The sequence below is a fragment of the Panulirus ornatus genome, chromosome 12 (assembly GCF_036320965.1).
Source record: "Panulirus ornatus isolate Po-2019 chromosome 12, ASM3632096v1, whole genome shotgun sequence".
NCBI lineage: Eukaryota > Metazoa > Arthropoda > Malacostraca > Decapoda > Palinuridae > Panulirus > Panulirus ornatus.
The window spans coordinates 71,260,338-71,286,836 of NC_092235.1; the positions used below are offsets into that span (position 1 = coordinate 71,260,338).

The 26,499-nt window shown below is 42.3% G+C and overlaps 1 protein-coding gene across 1 annotated transcript in view; it reads left to right on the forward strand.

Moving 5' to 3' along the window:
* Window positions 1–26,499, forward strand: part of LOC139752271 (uncharacterized) — a gene marked incomplete at its 3' end in the record, with an annotated part of 167,795 nt that overhangs the window by 78,458 nt on the left and 62,838 nt on the right. The window contains exon 5 of the mRNA XM_071668302.1: window positions 19,761–19,902. Within this exon, the coding sequence (XP_071524403.1) occupies window positions 19,761–19,902 (142 nt within the window). The remainder of the gene's footprint in view (window positions 1–19,760; window positions 19,903–26,499) is intronic.

Sequence of the window (26,499 nt, forward strand, 5' to 3'; positions counted from 1 at the left end):
GCCACCAGCGCTGTATCATCAGCGAACAACAACTGACTCACTTTCCAAGCTCTTGCATTCACCTCCTAAACAACCCCATCTATAAACAAATTAAGCAACCAATGGAGACATCACACACCCCTGCCGAAAACCCTACATCATGGGGAAGCAGTCACTTTCGTCTCTTCCTACTCATACACATGCCTTACATCCTCGATGAAAACCTTTCACTGCTTCCAACAATTTGCCTCCCACACCATATGTTCTTGATACCTTCCACAGGCACCTATACAACTCTATCATATGCCTTCTCCAGATCTATAATTGCTACTTTACAATCCATTTGCTTTTCTACGTATTTCTCACATATTATTTTTCAAAGCAAACACCTGATCCACACATCCTCTACCACTTCTGAAACCACACTGTTTTTCCCCAATCTATGCTCTGTACATGCCTTCACCCTCTCAATCAATACCCTCCCATATAATTTCCCGGGAATGCTCAACAAACTTTACTCTGTAATTGATCACTCACTCTTATCCCCTTTGCCTTTGTACAATAGCACTATGCAAGCATTCCGCCAATCCTGAGGCACCACACCATGAGTCATACAAACATTAAATAACCTTACCAACCCGTCAACAATACAGTCACCCCCTTTTCTAATAAATTCCACTGCAATACTATCCAAACCCGTCTTGCCGGCTTTCATCTTCCGCAAGGGTTTTACCACCTCTTCCCTGTTTCCCAATCATTCTCCCTAACCCCTCACTTTGCACACCACCTCGACCAAAACACCCTATATCTGCCACTCTATCATCAAACACATTCACCAAACCTTCAAAATACTCGCTCCATCGATGTCCTTCTCACATCACCACTTCTTATCACCTCCCCATTAGGCCCCTTTACTGAAGTTCCCATTTGTTCCCTTGTCTTATGCACTTTATTTACCTCCTTACCTTTATTTACCTCCTTCCAAAACATCTTTTTATTCTCCCTAAATTTAATGATACTCTCTCACCCCAACCTCATTTGCCTCTTTTTCCCTCTTGCACCTTTCTCTTGACCTCCTGCCTCTTTCTTTTATACATTCCCAGTCAATTTGCATTTTTTCCTGCAAAAATTGTCCAAATGCCTCTCTCTTCTCTTTCACTAATAATCTTACTTCTTCATCCCACCACTCACTGCCCTTTCTAATCTGACCACCTCCCACGCTTCTCATGCCACAAGCATCTTTTGCACAAGCCATCACTGCTTCCCTAAATACACCCCATTCCTCCCCCACTCCCCTTACGTCCTTTGTTCTCACCTTTTTCTATTCTGTACTCGGTCTCTCCTGGCACATCCACTTAGAAGTACACCTTGGTGCAACCATCCCAAAGAAAAGAGACCATTCTAACCCCTCCAACTATCACCTCATTGCTCTCACATCTGCTATCTCCAAAGTCTTTCAAACTCTCCTAAGCTCTTAGATTCTCAATCTCGTAGAATCCCATTACCTTGTCTCAGATCACAGATTGAATTTGGCAGTACTAGGTGTATTGGTGATCTACTCCTTGTCACTAATCTCTGGTCATCCTCTCAGGGATTATGATGAAATTTTTGTCGTATCCCTTGACAGGTCCAAGTGTTTGACAGTGTGTCATGATTCTTTGCTTTCTCAACTCCCTTCCTTTGGTTTCATTACTTCTCTCCAAGCTCGAATGCACAGTTTCCTCTCACGACATTCCATCTCAATAGTCGTCAATGGAGCAAATTCTCCTTTTTGTCCTATCAGTAGGGGTATTCCTGACGGTTCCGTCCTACCTCCTACTCTATTTCTTCTCTCAAGATAAATGATCTCTTTTCTACTTCTAAACCTATTCATTCTTACGCTGATGCTTCTACTTTGCATACTTCAACTTTATTCCTCTCCTTCCTCTAATACTTGTTCTCTTATTATTATTTTTTTTTTATTTTGCTTTGTCGCTGTCTCCCACGTTTGCGAGGTAGCGCAAGGAAACAGACGAAAGAAATGACCCAACCCACCCCCATACACATGCATATACATACACGTCCACACACGCAAATATACATACCTGTACATCTCAATGTACACATATATATACACACACAGACATATACATATATACACGTGTACATAATTCATACTGTCTGCCTTTATTTATTCCCATCGCCACCTCGCCACACATGGAATAACATCCCCCTCCCCCCTCATGTGTGCGAGGTAGTGCTGGGAAAAGACAGCAAAGGCCCCATTCCTTCACACTCAGTCTCTAGCTGTCATGTAATAATGCCCAAAACCACAGCTCCCTTTCCACATCCAGGCCCCACAGAACTTTCCATGGTTTACCCCAGACGCTTCACATGCCCTGATTCAATCCATTGACAGCACGTCGACCCTGGTATACATCGATCCAATTCACTCTATTCCCTGCCCGCCTTTCACCCTCGTGCATGTTCAGGCCCCGATCACTCAAAATCTTTTTCACTCCATCTTTCCACCTCCAATTTGGTCTCCCACTTCTCCTCCTTCCCTCCACCTCCGACACATATATCCTCTTGGTCAATCTTTCCGCACTCATTCTCTCCATGTGCCCAAACCATTTCAAAACACCCTCTTCTGCTCTCTCAACCACACACTTTTTATTTCCACACATCTCTCTTACCCTTACATTACTTACTCGATCAAACCACCTCACACCACATATTGTCCTCAAACATCTCATTTCCAGCACATCCACCCTCCTGCGCACAACTCTATCCTTAGCCCACGCCTCGCAACCATACAACATTGTTGGAACCACTATTCCTTCAAACATACCCATTTTTGCTTTCCGAGATAATGTTCTCGACTTCCAAACATTCTTCAAGGCTCTCAGGATTTTCACCCCCTCCCGCACCCTATGATTCACTTCCGCTCCCATGGTTCCATCTGCTGCCAGATCCACTCCCAGATATCTAAAACACTTTACTTCCTCCAATTTTTCTCCATTCAAACTTACCTTCCAATTGACTTGACCCTCAACCCTACTGTACCTGATAACCTTGCTCTTATTCACATTTACTCTTAACTTTCTTCTTTCACACACTTTACCAAACTCTGTCACCAGCTTCTGCAGTTTCTCACATGAATCAGCCACCAGCGCTGTATCATCAGCAAAGAACAACTGACTCACTTCCCAAGCTCTCTCATCCCCAACAGACTGCATACTTGCCCCTCTTTCCAAAACTCTTGCATTCACCTCCCTAACAACCCCATCCATAAACAAATTAAACAACCATGGAGACATCACACACCCCTGCCGCAAACCTGCATTCACTGAGAACCAATCACTTTCCTCTCTTCCCACACATACACATGCCTTACATCCTCGATAAAAACTTTTCACTGCTTCTAACAACTTGCCTCCCACACCATATATTCTTAGTACCTTCCACAGAGCATCTCTATCAACTCTATCATATGCCATCTCCAGATCCATAAATGCTACATACAAATCCATTTGCTTTTCTAAGTATTTCTCACATACATTCTTCAAAGCAAACACCTGATCCACACATCCTCTACCACTTCTGAAACCACACTGCTCTTCCCCAATCTGATGCTCTGTACATGCCTTCACCCTCTCAATCAATACCTTCCCATATACTTTACCAGGAATACTCAACAAACTTATACCTCTGTAATTTGAGCACTCACTCTTATCCCCTTTGCCTTTGTACAGTGGCACTATGCAAGCATTCCGCCAATCCTCAGGCACCTCACCATGAATCATACATACATTAAATAACCTTACCAACCAGTCAACAATACAGTCACCCCCTTTTTTTAATAAATTCCACTGTAATACCATCCAAACCTACTGCTGTGCCAGCTTTCATCGTCCGCAAAGCTTTTACTACCTCTTCTCTGTTTACCAAATCATTTTCCCTAACCCTCTCACTTTGCACACCACCTCGACCAAAACACCCTATATCTGCCACTCTGTCATCAAACACATTCAACAACAGTATGCTCTTATTCATACTGATTGCATTTCTTCTTTCAGTTCAGATCTGTGCATTTCAGATTGAACAAATGGTAACCTTGTAGAATTTAGCAGTGGTAAAAATGCAATTGCTCCATGCATATTTTGCTAAGAATCATTTGTTTCCCTCTGTTCATTTTCATAACATCACTGTTCAACCATGTAATAATATAAACATAGCCTTAAGCATCTCCACTCTGTCCTGGAAACCTTACGTAATCAGTATCGCAAAGTATGTTTTCTTGTGAGAAGCTTTCACATCAGGGGGCTCACTCTTCACCTCTCTATTAACTAGAGTGAAATCAGTAGCCTTCCATCTCTCTTCATCCTTCCCTTCACATAAACCACAGTATTGATGCTTTGTGTTTTATAGGTCAATTGTATGCATGTGTCCTATCCCCCAAGGTTTGTATCCATGGCATGTTGTTGGCTACAGCTTACCACACTTTCTGTGTAAAGGCTAACCACTCAGGGATTGCTGGTTATGATACCTCCCTCCCTCGAACAACTAAGGTGTTGAATTCTATTCCTGCTTTTGTCTGTCTCTCTTTATATAACCTTTCTTTCATCTGTTCCATTTCTGTTTAAAAACCAAAACTTTTCCTTCTCCTTGGAAGCATACATTGATACATCCTGTCCCTAAGAAGGGTGACCATTCTGATCCCTCTAACTGTCATCCTATTGCTCTGACATCTACCATTTCCAAAGTCTTTGAATCCCTCCTCAATTCCCATATCCTCAAACACCTCGAAAATCAGTCTTCTTTCTGATCACTGGTAAAGTTTCCATAAGGCGACATCCACTGGTGATATTCTTTCCTATCTTACTAATATCTGGTTATCATCCCTGAAAGATTTTGGAGAGTCATGTGTAGTTGCCATTGACATATCTTAGGCTTTTGACAGGGTTTGTCATAGGGGTCTCCTCTCTAAGCTCCCCTCTTTTGGCTTCCTTCTTTCACTTTGCTCTTTGGTATCTAGCCTTCTCTCTGGCTATTCTATCTCTGTGATTGTTGGTGAATCAGCCTCCCCCCCTTTTCCCCATCATCAGCAGTGCCCCTCAAGGTTCTATCCTGTCTCCTACACTTTTCTTTCTTTTTTCCAGCAATATCTTCTCCTCCACAACTAATCTAATGCACTCATATGCTGACGACTCAACACTGCATTCATCCACATTCTTCTGTTCTGCTCCCTACTTGATCTGCATCTTGTCTTGACACAGCTTCCTCAATAAACTTAAACTTGGAAAGGATACCTCAGATAGGGTACTCAAAATCTTATGTAATTTAATGCCTCCAACACCCAGTTTCTACCGACCTCTCCATTGAAAACTCCTCACAACCGGAGAATGGATGTGACCTTTCTTCGTCTGTTCCTGGCGCTACGTCTTTAACACTAGAAGTGATGATCAAGTATGAAAAAAGTATGTTGACAGGAAATGAATATTCAAGATAACCAGTTTCCTGTGAAAATAAATAAATCATATCAGAAGTAACTATTCCTCTTTTCTTATGAAAAGAGGGATCCTAAGTGGATGGATAGGGCATTAAACAAACTTTATCCAAAAAAAAAAGAGCCTGATCAAAGTAATTATGCATCACTTTCTTTTTGGTAAGGGAGGGGGATGAAATGAACTAAATTTCTTTAACACACCAAAGATTACAATTATAGTATAAAGTACTCATTAGTGTTTTGGTGATACAATTTTTCAAAATGAGTGTGTTTAGCTTCATAGTAGCATTTCACATTGCCGTTTTTTCACAATAGCAATTGATTCTGTGCATATCAAGCAGACTGCCTTTGAACTCATTTAAGGAAGAATTAATGCTTATTTGTTTGTCCATTTGTCTTTGAGGGAATGATTTTCGCTGTCAACTTTTCTTTGAGCAAACCATTTTTTCTGCTTCACAAGGCTCTCATAAGTTTGCCTGCCTCTACTGGCTTGCAGCTGCTGTATTTCATTTTACCTTACAGACTTGATTCTCATGAAAATAAGAGGTTATAACCATTAACCCCTTCACTACAAAGTGCGTTTCTCCCATGTCTGAATGAAATTGTGTGGCATTATCCAGTATAAAATATTAAAGATAGGTGCCATAGCACCTAAACTTCATCACTGATATTGCCCTCCTCATTAGCACAACTGCCTCTAACCTCATTGTCTCTGCAGGCATTGTCACACACTGCTTGTAACACCACCATCATGACCATATGTTCTTCAACCATTATCATCACAGAGAGAGAGAAGAGAGAGAAACATGCTATGTATATGTCTGTTGCTTCATAACTCCATTACTCCCATCCCTCATACATGCAGTTTTCCTGGCACATGATTTCCGAAAACTGGTTCATGTGAATTTGAAATATTGCCATGAAAAAGAAAAAGCGTTAGTGGTGATGATGGAGCAGTGCCCGGCAATGCAGCTGTCTTAGAATTGATGGGCTTTCTCGTAAGAAATTTTGCCATGGCTTGAAGAAACTTTCTTTACCATTATTTTATTTTATTATACTTTGTCGCTGTCTCCCTCATTAGTAAGGTAGCGCAAGGAAACAGACGAAAGAATGGCCCAACCCACACACATACACATGCATATATATACATGTCCAGACACGCATATATGTATACCTATACATCTCAACATATACATATATATACATGCACAGACATATGCATATATACATATGTACATAATTCATACTGGCTGCCCTTATTCATTCCTGTCGCCATCCACCACACATGAAATAACACCCCCCCCGCATGTGCACGAGGTACCGCTAGGAAAAGACAACAAAGGCCACATTCATTCACACTCAGTCTCTAGATGTCATGTATAATGCACCGAAACCACAGCTCCCTTTCCATATCCAGGCCCACAAAACTTTCCATGGTTTACCCCAGACTTTCACATGCCCTGGTTCAATCCATTGACAGCATCTCGACCCCAGTATACCACATCGTTCCAATTCACTCTAATCCTTGCATGCCTTTCACCCTCCTGCATGTTCAAGTCCCCAATCACTCAAAATCTTTTTCACTTCATCTTTCCACCTCCAATTTGGTCTCCCACTTCTCCTCGTTCCCTCCACCTCTGACACATATCCTCTTTGCCAATCTTTCCTCACTCATTCTCTCCATGTGACCACTTCAAAACACCCTCTTCAGCTCTCTCAACCACGCTCTTTTTATTACCACACATCTCTCTTACCCTTTCATTTCTTACTCGATCAAACCACCTCACACCACATATTGTCCTCAAACATCTCATTTCCAACACATCCACCCTCCTCCGTACAACCCTATCTATAGCCACGCCTCACACCCATATAACATTGTTGGAACCACTATTCCTTCAAACATACCCATTTTTGCTTTCCAAGATAACGTTCTCGACTTCCACACATTTTTTAACGCTCCCAGAACTTTCGCCCCCTCCCCCACCCTATGATTCACTTCCGCTTCCATGGTTCCATCCGCTGCCAAATCCACTCCCAGATATCTAAAACACTTCACTTCCTCTAGTTTTTCTCCATTTGAACTCACCTCCCAATTGACTTGACCCTCAACCCTACTGTACCTAATAACCTTGCTTTATTCACATTTACTCCCAACTTTCTTCTTTCACTGACTTGTCCAAACTCAGTCACCAGCTTCTGCAGTTTCTCACCCGAATCAGCCATTAGTGCTTATCGTCAGCGAACAACAACTGACTCACTTCCCAAACTCTCTCATCCACAACAGACTGCATACTTGCCCCTCTTTCCAAAACTCTTGCATTCACCTCCCTAACAACCCCATCCATAAATGAATTAAACAACCATGGAGACATCACACACCCCTGCCGCAAACCAGCATTCACTGAAAACCAATCACTTTCCTCTCTTCCTACTCGTACACATGCCTTACATCCTCAATAAAAACTTTCCACTGCTTCTAACGACTTGCCTCCCACACCATATATTCTTAATACCTTCCACAGAGCATCTCTATCAACTCTATCATATGCCTTCTACAGATCCATAAATGCTACATACAAATCCATTTGCTTTTCTTAGTATTTCTCACATACATTCTTCAAAGCAAACACCTGATCCACACATCCTCTACCACTTCTGAAACCACACTGCTCTTCCCCAATCTGATGCTCTGTACATGCCTTCACCCTCTCAATCAATACCCTTCCATATAATTTCCCAGGAATACTCAACAAACTTATACCTCTGTAATTTGAGCACTCTCTTTTATCCCCTTTGCCTTTGTGCAAGGGCACTATGCAAGCATTCCGCCAATCCTCAGGCACCTCACCATGAGTCATACATACATTAAATAACCTTTCAACCAGTCAACAATACAGTCACCCTTTTTTTAATAAATTCCACTGCAATACCATCCAAACCCACTGCCTTCCTGGCTTTCATCGTCTGCAAAGCTTTTACTACCTCTTCTCTGTTTACCAAATCATTCTCCCTAACCCTCTCAGTTTGCACACCACTTCGACCAAAACACCCTAAATCTGCCACTCTGTCATCAAACACATTCAACAAACCTTCAAAATACTCACTCCATCTCTTCACATCACCAGTACTTGTTATCACCTCCCATTATCCCCCTTCACTGATGTTCCCATTTGCTCCCTTGTCTTGCGCACTTTATTTACCTCCTTCCAAAACATCTTTTTATTCTCCCTAAAATTTAATGATACTCTCTCTCACCCCAACTCTCATTTGCCCTCTTTTTCACCTCTTGCACCTTTCTCTTGACCTCCTGCCTCTTTCTTTTATACATCTCCCAGTCATTTGCATTATTTTCCTGCAAAAATCATCCAAATGCCTCTCTCTTCTCTTTCACTGACAATCTAACTTCTTCATCCCACCACTCATTACCCTTTCTAATTTGCCCACCTCCCACACTTCTCATGCCACAAGCATCTTTTGTGCAAGCCATCACTGCTTCCCTAAATACATCCCTTTCCTCCCCCACTCCCCTTACGTCCTTTGTTCTCACTTTTTTCCATTCTGTGCTCAGTTTCTCCTAGTACTTCCTCACACAAGTCTCCTTCCCAAGCTCATTGCTCTGACCACTTTCTTCACCCCAACATTCTCTCTTCTTTTCTGAAAACCTCTACAAATCTTCACCTTTGCCTCCACAAGATAATGATCAGACATCACTCCAGTTGACTGAGTTTGGTAAAGTGTGTGAAAGAAGAAAGCTGAGAGTAAATATGAATAAGAGTAAGGTTATAAGGTACAGTAGGGTTGAGGGACAAGTCAATTGGGAGGTAAGTTTGAATGGAGAAAAACTGGAAGAAGTGAAGTATTTTAGATATCTGGGAGTGGATTTGGCAGCGGATGGAAGCGGAAGTGAATCATAGGGTGGGGGAGGGGGGCGAAAGTTCTAGGAGCATTGAAAAATGTGTGGAAGTCGAGAACATTATTTCGGAAAGCAAAAATGGGTATGTTTGAAGGAATAATGGTTCCAATAATGTTATATAGTTGTGAGGCGTGGGCTATAGATAGAGGTGTGCGGAGGAGGGTGGATGTGCTGGAAATGAGATGTTTGAGGACAATATGTGGTGTGAGGTGGTTTGATCGAGTAAGTCAGAATAGGGTAAGAGAGATGTGTGGTAATAAAAAGAGTGTGGTTGAGAGAGCAGAAGAGGGTGTTTTGAAATGGTTTGGTCACATGGAGGGAATGAGTGAGGAAAGATTGACCAAGAGGATATATGTGTCAGAGGTAGAGGGAACGAGAAGTGGGAGACCAAATTGGAGGTGGAAAGATGGAATGAAAAAGATTTTGAGTGATCGGGGCCTGAACATGCAGGAGGGTGAAAGGCGTGTAAGGAATAGAGTGAATTGGAACGATGTGGTTTACCGGTGTTGACGTGCTGTCAATGGATTGAACCAGGGCATGTGAAGCTTCTGGGGTAAACCATGGAAAGTTGTGTGGGGCCTGGATGTGGAAAGGGAGCTGTGGTTTCGGTGCATTATTAAATGTCAGCTAGAGACTGAGTGTGAACGAATGGGGCCTTTGTTGTCTTTTCCTAGCGCTACCTCGCACGCATGCAGGGGGAGGTGGTTGTTATTTCATGTGTGGCAGGGTGGCGATGGGAATGAATAAAGGCAGACAGTATGAATTATGTGCATGTGTATATATGTATATGTCTGTGTGTGTGTATATATATACGTATACGTTGAGATGTATAGGTATGTATATTTGTGTGTGTGGACGTGTATGTATATACATGTGTATGTGGGTGGGTTGGGCCATTCTTTCGTCTGTTTCCTTGCGCTACCTCGCTAACACAGGAGACAGCGACAACACAAAATAATAATCACTCTAGTTGCACCTCTCAGCACATTAACATCCAAAAGTCTCTCTTTCACACGCCTATCAACTCGTAATCCAATAACGCTCTCTGGCCATCTTTCCTACTTACATATGTATACTTATGTATATCTCTCTTTCTAAACCAGGTATTCCCAATCACCAGTCCTTTTTCAGCACATAAAATCAACAAGTCTTCACCATTTCCATTTACAACACTGAACACCCTATGTACACCTGAACTGCCACATTACTCACCTTTGCATTCAAATCACCCATCACTATAACCAGGTCTCGTGCATCAAAACTACTAATACACTTACTCAGCTGCTCCCAAAACACTTGCCTCTCATGATCTTTCTTCTCATGCCCAGGTGCATATGCACCAATAATCACCCATCTCTCTCCATCCACTTTCAGTTTTACCCATATCAATGTAGAGTTTACTTTCTTACACTCTATCACATACTCCCACCACTCCTGTTTCAGGAGTAGTGCTACTTCTTCCCTAGTACTTACTTTGAATTTTGTGTCCTTTATTTCATTTTTCAACATTTCACAATAAAATGAATAGCACAATTGATAGGATGCACATCCAGCCCCCCAGCACACTTCCCAAACCTCCATTGTGCCAGGTAGATGAGCATTTGCACATCCAAAGTACAACACTGAATCTAATGGCTCAGTATATCCACAAAGGTTGTGGAAAATGTGACGAGTGTGATAGTGACAGTGAGGCATTCATGGGCCACCCAGGGTTGAGCACATAGGTTCAAATCCTGGTTGTGGCATTCAGTCCACAGTCAACCCAGCTGATCATCCATTCCTAGGGATTGGTCGATAAAATGGGTACCTGGCTCAGACTAGGGTGTATATATTTGTGAAGGTGAGTAATGTGGCAGTTGAGGATATAATTGGTGTACATGGGGTGTTCAATGTTGTAAATGGAAATGAAGAGCTTGTAGATTTGTCTGCTGAAAGAGGACTGCTGATTGGGAATAACTGGATAAAAAGAGAGATATACATAAGTATACGCATGTGAGTAGGAGAAATGGTCATAGGGCATTATTGCATTGCGTGTTAACTGATAGGCATGTAAAAGAGAGACTTTTGGATGTTAATGTCCTGAGAGGGGCAGCTGAAGGGATGTTCGATCACTAACTTGTGGAGGCATAGGTGAAGATTTGTAGAGGTTTTCAGAGAAGAAGGGAAAATGTTAGGGAGAAGAGAGTGGTGAGAGTAAGTGAGCTTGGAAAGGAGACTTGTGTGAGGAAGTACCAGGAGAGATTGAGTGCAGAATTGGGAAAGGTGAGAACAAATGACATGAGGTGAGTAGGTGAGGAATGGGATGTATTTAGGGAAGCAGTGATGGCTTGCGCAAAAGATGCATGTGACATGAGAAGGGTGAGAGGTGGGCAGAGTAGAAATGGTAGTGAATGGTGGGATGAAGAAGAAAGGTTGTAAGTGAAAGAGAAGAGAGAGGCGTTTGGATGATTTTTGCAGGGAAGTAGTGCAAATGACTGGGAGATGTATAAAAGAAAGAGGCAGGAGGTCAAGAGAAAGGTGCAAGAGGTGAAAAAGAGGGCTAATGGGAGTTTGGGATGAGAGTGTGTCATTAAATTCTAGGGAGAATAAAAAGATGTTTTAGAAGGAGGTAAATAAAGTGCATAAGACAAGAGAACAGATGGGAACATCGATGAGGGGGGGCAAATGGGGAGGTAATAACAACTAGTGATGAAGTGAGAAGGAGATGTAGTGAGTATTTTGAAGAATTGTTGAATGTGTTTGATGATAGAGTGGCAGATATAGGGTGCTTTGGTTAGGGCGATGTACGAAGTAAGAGGGTCAGGGAGAATGGTTTGGTAAACAGAGAAGAGGTAGTGAAAGCTTTGCAGAAGATTAAAGCTAGCAAGACGCAAGGTTTAGAAGGTATTGCAGTGGAATTTCTTAAAAAAGGGGTCACGGTGACTGTTGTTGATTGGTTGGTAATGGTATTCATTGTATATATGGATCATGATAAAGTGCCCGAGCATTGGCAGAATACATGCATAGTGTCATTGTACAAAGGGAAAGGGGATAAAGGTGAGTGTTCAAATTACAGATGCATAAGGTTGTTGAGTATTCCTGGGAAATTATATGGGAAGGTATTGACTGAAAGTGTAAAGGCATGTACAGAGCATCAGATTGGGGAAGAGCAGTGTGGTTTCAGAAGTGGTAGAGGATTTATGGATCAGGTGTTTGCTTTGAAGAATGTATGTGAGAAATACTTAGAAAAACAGATAGATTTGTATGTAGCATTTATGGCTCTGGAGAAGGCATATGGTAGGGTTGATAGAGATGCTTTGTGGAAGGCTTTAAGAGTATATGGTGTGGGAGGTAAGTTGCTAGAAGTAGTGAAAAGTCTTTACCAAGGATGAAAGGCATGTGTATGAGTAGGAAGAGAGGAAAGTGATTGGTTCCCAGTGAATGTCCGTTTGCGACAGGGGTGCATGATGTCTCCATGTTTGTTTAATTTGTTAAAGGATGGGGTGGTTAGGAAGGTGAATGCAAGAGTTTTGGAAAGAGGAGCAAGTATGCAATCTGTTGTGGATGAAAGGGCTTTGGAAGTGAGTCAGTTGTTGTTCACTGATGATACAGTGCTGGTGGCTGATTTGGGTTAGAAACTGAGGAGGTTTGTGACTGAGTTTGCTAAAGTTGTGAAAGGAGAAAGTTGAGAGTGAATGTGGATAAGAGCAAGGTTATTAGGTACTGTTGGGTTGAGGGACAAGTTATGTGGAATGTAAGTTTGAATGAAGAAAAACTGGAGGAAGTGAAGTGTTTTAGATATCTGGGAGTGGACTTAGCAGTGGATGGAACCATGAAAGTGGAAGTGAGTCACAGGGTAGGGGAGGGGGCGAAGGTTCTGGGAGCATTGAAAAATGTGTGGGAGGTGAGAACTTTATCTCGGAGAGCAAAACTGGGCATGTTTGAAGGAATAGTGGTTCCAACAATGTTATATGGTTGTGAGGCATGGGCTATAGATAGCGGTGTGCGAAGGAGGGTGGATGTGTTGGAAATGAAATGTTTGAGGACAATATTTGGTGTGAGGTGGTTTGATCAAGTAAGCAATGAAAGGGTAAGAGAGATGTGTGGTAGTAAAAAGTGTGGTTGGGGGAGCAGAAGAGGGTGTGTTGATATTTTTTAGACATCTGGAAAGAATGAGTGAGGAAAGATTGACAAGAGTATTTATGTGTCAGGGGTGGAGAGATCAAGAAGTGGGAGACCAGATTGGAGGTGGAAGTATGGAATGAAAAAGATTTTGAGCGATCGGAGCCTGAACATACAGGAGGGTGAAAGGCATGCAGGAAATGGAGTAAATTGGAATGATGTGGTATACTGGGGTCGATGTGTTGTCAATGGATTGAACCAGGGCATGTGAAGCATTTGGGGTAAACAATGGAAAGGTCTGTGGGGCCTGGATGTGGAAAGGGAGCTGTGGTTTTGGTGCATTACACAGGTAGAGACTGAGTGTGAACGAATATGGCCTTTTTGTCTTTTACTGGCACTACATCACTGGAGGGGGGATGCTATTTTCTGTGTTTCAGGATGGTGACGGAAATGGATGGCAGCAAGTATGAGTATGTACATATGTACCCTCTCTCCAGAACTCTTGCATTTACCTCCCTAACCACCCCATCCATAAACAAATTAAACAACCATGGGGACATCACACACCCCTGCCTCAGACCAACATTCACTGAGAACCAATCACTCTCTTCTCTTCCAACTCACACACATGCCTTACATCTTTAGTAAAACCTGAGCCAGGTTGCACATTTCTATTGTCCTTGTGAATTTTCCAGCCATCATTTAACCAAACTTCCCTCTTTGTGTGCTGTGGTTTTGCTGTCCTTTCTCTGTTCTTCAGGCATTATTTCAGCCACTGCTTTTGTGACCTGTTGGTGTGCATCCTGGTCACCAGGTTTTGGACTCATAGCATCTACTTTCCATAGTTTTAGTGTTGAGACCAGCCACACTGACCTTTATACAGAACACCTTTTCTTGAAAAGCAAAGGTAGGGGAATTACATGTCTTTCCCTCATCCTGTAACCTTCATTCCTTTAAGAGTCAGGTCTGTGAATACCAGGCGAGCTTAGATTAATTTTTTTTCAATCTATTTTCTTTTCACTTGAGATGCCATGATTGGGGTATGTTTTCCTTGTGCTATGTTGGTCACTATTAAATGATAAGATTACTTAGTGTGAGTATGTAGCTTTGTTATTATGCATCTGCAATGTTGTACCTGTTGTAACTGTTCACATATGCCTCCTGTTTACCAAAAATATTGCAGAGCTCAGTATTTAGGGAGCATTTAATTCCCCACCTGTATTTCATATTTGCATCTTTAGGCCAGGGTTAAACTTACAGAAATAAAGTTTGTTTTTCTCGATGTTCTGTTTTAGAGATAATAGACCATTTAAGAATCATTTTAATAAATGCTTGTCTTTTAAAGAGTTTGACAGTGGCTTTTAAAAATTTCCAAAGCTCCTTTTAATATGCCTTGCACACCTAAATGATTGGATGATTTTTCAGGTGAGAATTCTTCATTTTTGTTCACACTCAGTGCTGCTTCTATACTTAAAGAGTCTGAAAAAAATCCAACAATTATGATTTAAAATAAGGCTTCCATGCATCAGGTTTTATGTGGTGAACTAATGCTATTACTGTATTGACTTATAGTGGGGATAATGTATGTCTGGCTGCATGATACACTTTTAAAAGTCACTTGACATCTATTTGCCACCTCAGTAACCTGGTATTGAGAGTGGTTGATGCAACTTTTGCTTATAGTCCTTGTGTTTAGTGATGTTTTTGCTATTTCTGTTGTAGGTTACTTTTCTCATCTGCAGTTAAGCATGCATGACCATGGAAATGCATACATTGTCCTAGGAAGAAAAGACTCATATTCTTGCCTGAAAGCAAGAAAAGGGTTACTGATCTTTGCCTTCTCTTGGTTACATTATGGGTGAAAAGTCACTCTTGACAAGGCTGTATCATTGAGAATGCAGTGTTATAAAAAAACTTTAACTCCAAAGGGGTCTACATTTTCCTGTTACTCAAAGTTGCACAGCCTTGGGCTGCAGGAGCCTTTAGAAATGGTCCTTTTCACAGAAATTGGTCTTAGGGTAATTTTGAATAAATGAATTGAAGTAAAACAAGAAAGTTTTTCTACAAACAAGATTTCAGGACATACTGACAGGGCCAAGTTCACCATCCAGACCCTTCTCCCCCATAGCTTATGCTTCCCAGAAAAGTTCAGCTGGGTTTGTTCAACCTGGGAAGACCAGTAAGTATGGTGACTGATAACCTGATGAAGCACAAGGTATGAAAAGTCCATCCCTGTCAGTTTATCAATGGCCTTACTGTTATTCTCGATGGATAACCAAACTCAGCTCTTCGGGAAGGAATAATGTTAGAGGGGACTTGGGGGTAGGTGGCTGAGTGGTGATTCAGCCTTGCCAGTATATTTTGAAATTTTGCTTATAGACACATTTTCTTGCTTCCAAGCAGAAACACTGGCCTTTTCTTCTTGAGACATTTTCTTAGGAACTAAAGTTAGTCTCTGGCAAGGGAAAAATATCACCCTCCACATTCAAAAGCACAGGGTAATGAAGGCAGCAAATTATGTCATTTGAGTTCTAAGACTTTACCCTGCTGCCACACATAGAATGTTGCTACCATAAGGGATTAATAGGATTTGTTCGAAAAATAAAACGTGACAAATGAAAACCTTATTTTAAACAGTTATTGTTGGATTTTTTTTCAGTACTACTTTTATTATCCCTGGGGATAGGGGAGAAAGAATACTTCCCATGCATTCCTCACGGGTCGTAGAAGGCGACTAAAGGGGATGGAATTAGGGGGCTAGAAATCCTCCCCTCCTTGTATTTTAACTTTCTAAAAGGGGAAACAGAAGAAGGAGTCACGCGGGGAGTGCTCATCCTCCTTGAAGGCTCAGATTGGGGTGTCTAAATGTGTGTGGATGTAACCAAGATGAGAAAAAGGAGAGATAAGTAGTATGTTTAAGGAAAGGTACCTGGGTGTTTTGGCTCTGAGTGAAACGAAGCTCAAGGGTAAAGGGAAGAGTGGTTTGGGAATGTCTTGGGAGTAAAGTCAGGGGTTGGTGAGAGGACAAGAGCAAGGGAAGGAGTAGCACTACTCCTGAAGCAGGAGTGGTGGAAGTATGTGATAGAGTGTAAGAAAGTAAACTCTAGATTGATGTGGGTAAAACTGAAAGTTGATGGAGAGAGATGGGTGATTATTGGTGCTTATGCACCTGGGGATGAGAAGAAAGATCATGAGAGGCAGGTGTTTTGGGAGCAGCTGAGTGAGTGTGTTAGAAGTTTTGATGCACGAGATGGCCAGAGACCATTATTGGATTACGTGTAAATTGATAGGTTCGCAAAAGAGAGACTTTGGGATGATAATGTGCTGAGAGGTGCAACTGGAGGGATGTCTGATCATTATCTTGTGGAGGCGAAGGTGAAGATTTGTAGAGGTTTTCAGAAAAGAAGAGAGAATGTTGAGGTAAATAGAGTGGTGAGAGTAAGTGAGCTTGGGAAGGAGACTTGTGTGAGGAAGTACCAGGAGAGACTGAGTACAGAATGGAAAAAGGTGAGAACAAAGGACATAAGGGGAGTGGGGGAAGAATGGGATGTATTTAGGGAAGCAGTGATGGCTTGTGCAAAAGATGCTAGTGGCATGAGAAGCGTGGGAGGTGGGCAGATTAGAAAGGGTAGTGAGTGGTGGGACGAAGTAAGATTATGAGTGAAAGAGAAGAGAGAGGCATTTGGATGAGTTTTGCAGGGAAATAATGCAAATGAGTGGGAGATGTATAAAAGAAAGAGGCAGGATGTCAAGAGAAAGGTGCAAGAGGTGAAAAAGAGGGCAAATGAGAATTGGGGTGAGAGAGTATCATTAAATTTTAGGGAAAATAAAAAGATGTTTTAGAAGGAGGTAAATAAAGTGCATAAGACAAGGGAACAAATAGAGACATCAGTGAATGGGGCTAATGGAAAGGTGATAACAAGTATTGGTGATGTGAGGAGATTGATTGAGTATTTTGAAGGTTTGTTGAATGTGTTTGAGGATAGAGTGGCAGATATAGGGTGTTTTGGTCGAGGTGGTGTGCAAAGTGAGAGGGTTATGGAGAATGATTTGGTAAACAGAGAAGAGGTAGTAAAAGGTTTGTGGAAGATGAAAACCAACAAGGCAGCGGGTTTGGATGGTATTGTAGTGAAATTTATTAAAAAAGGGGAATGACTGTGTTGTTGACTGGTTGGTAAGGTTATTTGATGTATGTATGACTCATGGTGCGGTGCCTGAGGATTGGCGGAATGCTTGCATAGCGCCATTGTACAAAGGCAAAGGGGATAAAGGTGAGTGCTCAAATTACGGAGGTATAAGTTTGGTGAGTATTCCTGGTAAATTATATGGGAGGGTATTGATTGAGAGGGTAAAGGCATGTACAGAGCATCAGATTGGGGAGGAGCAGTGTGGTTTCAGAAGTGGTAGAGGATGTGTGGATCAGGTGTTTGCTTTGAAGAATGCATGTGAGAAATACTTAGAAAAGCAAATGGATTTGTATGTAGCATTTATGGATCTGGAGAAGGCATATGATAGAGTTGATAGAGATGCTCTGTGGAAGGTATTAAGCATATATGTTGTGGGAGGCAAGTTGTTAGGAGCAGTTAAAAGTTTTTATCGAGGATGTAAGGTATGTGTACAAGTAGGAAGAGATGAAAGTGATTGGTTTTCAGTGAATGCTGGTTTGCGGCAGGGGTGTGTGATGTCTCCATGGTTGTTTAATATATTTATGGGTGGGGTTGTTTGGGAGGTGAATGCAAGAGTTTTGGAAAGAGGGGCAAGTATGCAGTCTGTTGTGGATGAGAGAGCTTAGGAAGTGAGCCAGTTGTTGTTCGCTGATGATACAGCGCTGGTGGCTGGTTCGGGTGAGAAACTTTAGAAGCTGGTGACTGAGTTTGGTGTAAAATGTGTGAAAGAAGAAAGTTAAGAGTAAATGTGAATAAGAGCAAGGTTATTAGGTACAGTAGGGTTGAGGGACAAGTAGATTGGGAGGTAAGTTTGAATGGAGAAAAACTGGAGGAAGTAAAGTGCTTTAGATATCTGGGAGTAGATTTGGCAGTGGATGGAACCATGGAAGCGGAAGTGAGTCATACGTTGGGGGAGGGGGCAAAAGTTCTGGGAGCATTGAAAAATGAGTGGAAGGTGAAAACATTATCTCGGAAAGCAAAAATGGGTATGTTTGAAGGAATAGTGGTTCCAACAATGTTATATGGTTGCGAGGTATGGGCTATAGATAGAGTTGTGTGAAGGAGGGTGGATGTGCTGGAAATGAGATGTTTGAGGACAATATGTGGTGTGAGGTGGTTTGATCGAGTAGGTAATGAAAGGGTAAGAGAGACATGTGGTAATAAAAAGAGTGTGGTTGAGAGAGCAGAAGAGGGTGTTTTGAAATGGTTTGGTCACATGGAGAGAATGAGCGAGGAAAGATTGAGAAAGAGGATATATGTGATAGAGGTGGAGGGAATGAGAAGTGGGAGACCAAATTGGAGGTGGAAAGATGGAGTGAAAAAGATTCTGAGTGATCGGGGCCTGAACATGCAGGAGGGTGAAAGGCGTGCAAGGTATAGAGTGAATTGGAATGATGTGGTATACCAGGGTCGACGTGCTGTCAATGGATTGAACCAGGGCATATGAAGCGTCTGGGGATAACCATGGAAAGTTTTGTGGGGCCTGGATATGGAAAGGGGGCTGTGGTTTCGGTGCATCATATATGACAGCTAGACAGTGAGTGTGAACAAATGTGGCTTTTGTTGTCTTTTCCTAGCGTTACCTCGCGCACATGCTTAGGGAGGGGGTTGTCATTTCATGTGTGGCGTGGTGGCAACAGAAATGAATAAGGGCAGACATTATGAATTATGTACATGTGTATATATGTATATGTTGAGATGTATAGGTATGTATATGTGCGTGTGTGAACGTGTATGTATATACATGTGTAGGTGGATGGGTTGGGCCATTCTTTCATCTGTTTCCTTGCACCACCTTGCTAATGTGGGAGACAACGACAAAGTATGATAAATATATAAAATACTCTTATTTTAGCACTATGTTTATTGCATTAGGTTGGTCTTTGTTCAGCCTGGTGAGATGGATAATTGTATGCATCCATAACTATTTCTGATCACTTGCTTAGTTAATTTCAGCTGGATTTTGATGAAACATACAGAGATTACTCTGTTATGAAAGATCAGGTATGTGAATATATGCTTAAATGCTATAAGCATGTAAACATAAGATGAATTTTTATAAAACTTAAGTCTTTCAGCATAGAATTTAATTCTTTGATCTTAATTCTAGAACACTTAGCTCACCGGAACTCCAGATCAGCCCGTAAACCAAATCTCTTATGTGATAAAGGACTGGCCAGAGTCACACCTACAGCAAAACCACCTGCAGAGATAGCTGACAAATCAAAACCCAAGGTTTCAAAGGCACGAAGGTAAATAGGAATATTTCTTAGATATAACTTCAGTTATATGTACATTGGGTTTTTTGATAATGATTGTTAACTTGAAGTAAATTTTTGTACCATGTTTACAGTGTACATGTGTGTCTGCGTATATGTTGACAGAAGGAAGGAGGGAAGAGAGAGAAAAAATGGAGAAAATGTAGCCCTTCCTTTTTAGTACCTACAATGAAAGTTTTGTCATGTAAATACAGCTAGAGAATGAGTGTTAGTGGATGTGGCCTTTTTTCGTCTGTTTCTTGGCACTACCTCACTGTTGCAGAGGGGTGACGAAGCTGTTTCATGTTGGGTGGAGTGGTGGTGGGAATGGATAAAGGCGAGCGAGTATGAATAAGCACGTGCGTATATATGTGTATATTTGTGTATATGTGTATATAGTGATGGGTGATTTGAATGCAAAGGTGAGTAATGTGGCAGTTGTGGGAATAATTGGTATACATGGGGTGTTCAGTGTTGTAAAAGGAAATGGTGAAGAGCTTGTAGATTTATGTGCTGAAAAAGGACTGGTGATTGGGAATACCTGGTTTAAAAAGCGAGATATACATAAGTATACGTATGTAAGTAGGAGAGATGGCCAAAGAGCGTTATTGGATTACGTGTTAATTGACAGGCGTGCGAAAGAGAGACTTTTGGAAGTTAATGTGCTGAGAGGTGCAACTGGAGGGATGTCTGATCATTATCTTGTGGAGGCTAAGATGAAGATTTGTATGGGTTTTCAGAAAAGAAGAGTGAATGTTGGGGTGAAGAGGGTGGTGAGAGTAAGTGAGCTTGGGAAGGAGACTTGTGTGAGGAAGTACCTGGAGAGACTGAGTACAGAATGGAAAAAGGTGAGAACAATGGAAGTAAGGGGAGTGGGGGAGGAATGGGATGTATTCAGGGAATCAGTGATGGCTTGCGCAAAAGATGCTTGTGGCATGAGAAACATGGGAGGTGGTTTGATTAGAAAGGGTAGTGAGTGGTGGGATGAAGAAGTAAGATTATTGGTGAAAGAGAAGAGAGAGGCATTTGGACGATTTTTGCAGGGAAAAAATGCAAGTGAGTGGGAGATGTATAAAAGAAAGAGACAGGATGTCAAGAGAAAGGTGCAAGAGGTGAAAAAGAGGGCAAATGAGAGTTGGGGTGAGGGAGTATCATTAAATTTTAGGGAGAATAAAAAGATGTTCTGGAAGGAGGTAAATAAAGTGCATAAGACAAGGGAACAAATGGGAACTTCAGTGAAGGGCGCTAATGGGGAGGTGATAACAAGTAGTGGTGATGTGAGAAGGAGATGGAGTGAGTATTTTGAAGGTTTGTTGAATGTGTTTGATGATAGAGTGGCAGATATAGGGTGTTTTGGTTGAGGTGGTGTGTAAAGTGAGAGGGTTAGGGAAAATGATTTCGTAAACAGAGAAGAGGTAGTAAAAGGTGGGTGGATGTGCTGGAAATGAGATGTTTGAGGACAATATGTGGTGTGATTTGGTTTGATCGAGTAAGTAATGTAAGGGTAAGAGAGATGTGTGGAAATAAAAAGAGCGTGGTTGAGAGAGCAGAAGAGGGTGTTTTGAAATGGTTTGGGCACATGGAGAGAATGAGTGAGGAAAGATTGACCAAGAGGATATATGTGTCGGAGGTGGAGGGAATGAGAAGTGGGAGACCAAATTGGAGGTGGAAAGATGGAGTGAAAAAGATTTTGAGTGATCGGGGCCTGAACATGCAGGAGGGTGAAAGGCGTGCAAGGAATAGAGTGAATTGGATTGATGTGGTATACTGGGGTTGACGTGCTGTCAGTGGATTGAATCAGGGCATGTGAAGCGTCTGGGGTAAACCATGGAAAGTTGTGTGGGGCGTGGATGTGGAAAGGGAGCTGTGGTTTCGGGCATTATTGCATGACAGCTAGAGACTGAGTGTGAACAAATGGGGCCTTTGTTGTCTTTTCCTAACGCTACCTCGCACACATGAGGGGGGAGGGGGATGGTATTCCATGTGTGGCGAGGTGGCAATGGGAATGAATAAAGGCAGACAGTGTGAATTGTGTGCATGGGTATATATGTATGTGTCTGTGTGTGTATATATATGTGTACATTGAGATGTATAGGTATGTATATTTGCGTGTGTGGACGTGTATGTATATACATGTGTATGGGTGTGGGTTGGGCCATTTCTTTCGTCTGTTTCCTTGCGCTACCTCGCAAACGCGGGAGACAGCGACAAAGCAAAATAAATTAAAAAAAAATAAATATGCAAAAGATGCATGTGGCATGAGAAAGGTGGGAGAGAGGCATTTGGACAATTTTTGCAGGGAAGTAGTGCTAATGATTGGGAGATGTACAAATGAAAGCAGCAGGAGGTCAAGAGAAAGGTACAGGAGGTGAAAAAGAGAGTAAATGAGAGCTGGGGTGAGGGAGTATCATTAAATTTTAGGGACAATGATAAGATGTTGTGGAAGGAGGTAAATAAAGTATGTAAGACGGGAACAAATGGGTACAGCGGTGAAAGGGGCAAATGGGGAGGTAATAAAACTTAGTGATGAAGTGAGAAGGAGATGGAGTGAGTATTTTGAAGGTTTGTTGAATGTGGCAGATATAGTGGGTTTTAGTCAGGGTGGTGTGTGAAGTGAGAGGGTCAGGGAGAATTGTTTGGTAAACAGAAAGGTAGTGAAAGCTTTGCAGAAGATGAAAGCTGGCAAGAAAGTGGGTATGAATGGTATTGCAGTGGAATTTATTGAAAAAGGGGGGTGACTGTATTGTTGATTGGTTGGTAAGGATATTCAGTTTATGTATGGATCATGATGAAGTGCCAGAGGATTGGTGAAGTGCATGCAAAGTGCCACTGTACAAAGACAAAGGGGATAAATTACAGAGGTATAAGTTTGTTGAGTATTCCTGGGAAATTATATGGGAGGGTATTGATTGAGAGGGTAAGGGCATGTACAGAGCATCAGACTAGGGAAGAGCAGTGTTGTTCAGAAGTGGTAGAGGATGTATGGATCAGGTGTTTGCTTTGAAGATTGTATGTGAGAAATACTTAGAAAAACAGATGGATTTGTATGTAGCATTTATGGATCTAGAGAAGGCATATGATAGTGTTGATAGAGATGCTTTGTGGAAGGTTTATGAGTATATGGCGTGGGAGGTAAGTTGCTAGAAGCAGTGAAAAGTTTTTATCAAGGATGTAAGGCATGTGTACGAGTAGGAAGAGAGGAAAGTGATTGGTTCCCAGTGATGTCCCCTTGGCTGTTTAATTTGTTTATGGATGGGGTGGTTATGGAGGTGAATGCAAGAGTTTTGGAGAAAGGGGCAAGTATGCACTCTGTTGTGGATGGGAGGGCTTGGGAAGTGAGTCAGTTGTTCGCTGATGATACAGTGCTGGCGGCTGGTTTAGGTGAGAAACTGCAGAATTTGGTGACTGAATTTGGTAAAGTGTGTGAAAGAAGAAAGCTGAGAGTAAATGTGAATAAGAGCAAGGTTATTAGGTACAGTAGGTTTTAGGGACAAGTTAATTGGAAGGTAAGTTTGAATGGAGAAAAACTTGAAGTGAAGTGTTTTAGATATCTGGGAGTGAATTTAGCAGTGGATGGAACCATGGAAGCTGAAGTGAGTCACAGGGTGGGGGAGGGGGGGCAAAGGTTCTATGAGCGTTGAAGAGTGTGTGGAAGGCAGGAACGTTATCTTGAGAACAAAAATGGGTATGTTTGAAGGAATAGTGGTTCCAACAATGTTAAATGGTTGCGAGGCATGGGCTATAGATAGGGTGTTGCAGAGGAGGGTGGATGTGTTGGAAATGAAATGTTTGAGGATGATATGTGGTGTGAGGTGGTTTGATCAAGTAAGTAATGATAAGGTAAGAGAGATGTGTGGTAATAAAAAGAGTGCTTTTGAGAGAGCTGAAGAGGGTGTGCTGAAATGGTTTGGACATACAGAGAGAATGAGTGGGAAAAGACTGACAAAGGTCAGTCAGAGGTGGAGGGAACAAGGAGAAGCAGGAGACCAAATTGGAGGTGGAAGGATGGAGTGAAAAAGATTTTTAGTGATCGGGGCCTGAACATACAGGAGGGTGGAAGAGGTGCAAGGAATATGGTGAATTGGAACGTTGTGGTACACCAGGGTCGACGTGCTGTCAGTGGATTGAACCAGGGTATGTAAAGCGTCTAGGATAAGCCATGGAAAGGTCTGTGGGGCCTGGATGTGGAAAGGGAGCTGTGGTGTTGGTGCATTACACATGACAGCTAGAGACAGTGTGAATGAGTGTGGCCTTTTTTATCCTTTCCTGGCGCTACCTCGCTGGTGGGGGGTGGGGGGGATGCTATTTCTTGTGTGGTGGGGTGGCAACTGAATGGATGAAGGCAGCAAGTATGGATATGTACATGCATATATGTTTGTGTATGTTTATGTATTTATTCATTATACTTTGTAGCTGTCTCCCGCGTCAGCGAGGTAGCGCAAGGAAACAGTTGAAAGAATGGCCCAACCCACCCACATGCACATGTATATACATACACGTCCACACATGCACATATACATTTCAATGTATACATATTTATACATACACAGACATATACATATATACCCATGTACATAATTCATACTTGCTACCTTTATTCATTCCCGTCGCCACCCCGCTACACATGAAATAACAACTCCCTCCCCGTGCATGTGTGCGAGGTAGCACTAGGAAAAGACAACAAAGGCCACATTCATTCACACTCGGTCTCTAGCTATCATGTATAATGCACCGAAACCACAGCTCCCTTTCCACATCCAGGCCCCACAAAACGTTCCATGGTTTACCCCAGTCGCTTCATTTTTTTTTTTTTTTTTTTTTTTTTATACTTTGTCGCTGTCTCCCGCATTTGCGAGGTAGCGCAAGGAAACAGACGAAAGAAATGGCCCAACCCACCCCCATACACATGTATATACACACGTCCACACACGCAAATATACATACCTACACAGCTTTCCATGGTTTACCCCGGACGCTTCACATGCCTTGATTCAATCCACTGACAGCACGTCAACCCCTGTATACCACATCGCTCCAATTCACTCTATTCCTTGCCCTCCTTTCACCCTCCTGCATGTTCAGGCCCCGATCACACAAAATCCTTTTCACTCCATCTTTCCACCTCCAATTTGGTCTCCCTCTTCTCCTCGTTCCCTCCACCTCCGACACATATATCCTCTTGGTCAATCTTTCCTCACTCATTCTCTCCATGTGCCCAAACCATTTCAAAACACCCTCTTCTGCTCTCTCAACCACGCTCTTTTTATTTCCACACATCTCTCTTACCCTTACGTTACTTACTCGATCAAACCACCTCACACCACACATTGTCCTCAAACATCTCATTTCCAGCACATCCATCCTCCTGCGCACAACTCTATCCATAGCCCACGCCTCGCAACCATACAACATTGTTGGAACTACTATTCCTTCAAACATACCCATTTTTGCTTTCCGGGATAATGTTCTCGACTTCCACACATTTTTCAAGGCTCCCAAAATTTTCGCCCCCTCCCCCACCCTATGATCCACTTCCGCTTCCATGGTTCCATCCGCTGACAGATCCACTCCCAGATATCTAAAACACTTCACTTCCTCCAGTTTTTCTCCATTCAAACTCACCTCCCAATTGACTTGACCCTCAACCCTACTGTACCTAATAACCTTGCTCTTATTCACATTTACTCTTAACTTTCTTCTTCCACACACTTTACCAAACTCCGTCACCAGCTTCTGCAGTTTCTCACATGAATCCGCCACCAGCGCTGTATCATCAGCGAACAACAACTGACTCACTTCCCAAGCTCTCTCATCCCCAACAGACTTCATACTTGCCCCTCTTTCCAAGACTCTTGCATTTACCTCCCTAACAACCCCATCCATAAACAAATTAAACAACCATGGAGACATCGCACACCCCTGCCGCAAACCTACATTCACTGAGAACCAATCACTTTCCTCTCTTCCTACACGTACACATGCCTTACATCCTCGATAAAAACTTTTCACTGCTTCTAACAACTTGCCTCCCACACCATATATTCTTAATACCTTCCACAGAGCATCTCTATCAACTCTATCATATGCCTTCTCCAGATCCATAAATGCTACATACAAATCCATTTGCTTTTCTAAGTATTTCTCACATACATTCTTCAAAGCAAACACCTGATCCACACATCCTCTACCACTTCTGAAACCACACTGCTCTTCCCCAATCTGATGCTCTGTACATGCCTTCACCCTCTCAATCAATACTCTCCCATATAATTTACCAGGAATACTCAACAAACTTATACCTCTGTAATTTGAGCACTCACTCTTATCCCCTTTGCCTTTGTACAATGGCACTATGCACGCATTCCGCCAATCCTCAGGCACCTCACCATGAGTCATACATACATTAAATAACCTTACCAACCAGTCAACAATACAGTCACCCCCTTTCTTAATAAATTCCACTGCAATACCATCCAAACCTGCTGCCTTGCCGGCTTTCATCTTCCGCAAAGCTTTTACTACCTCTTCTCTGTTTACCAAATCATTTTCCCTAACCCTCTCACTTTGCACACCACCTCGACCCAAACATCC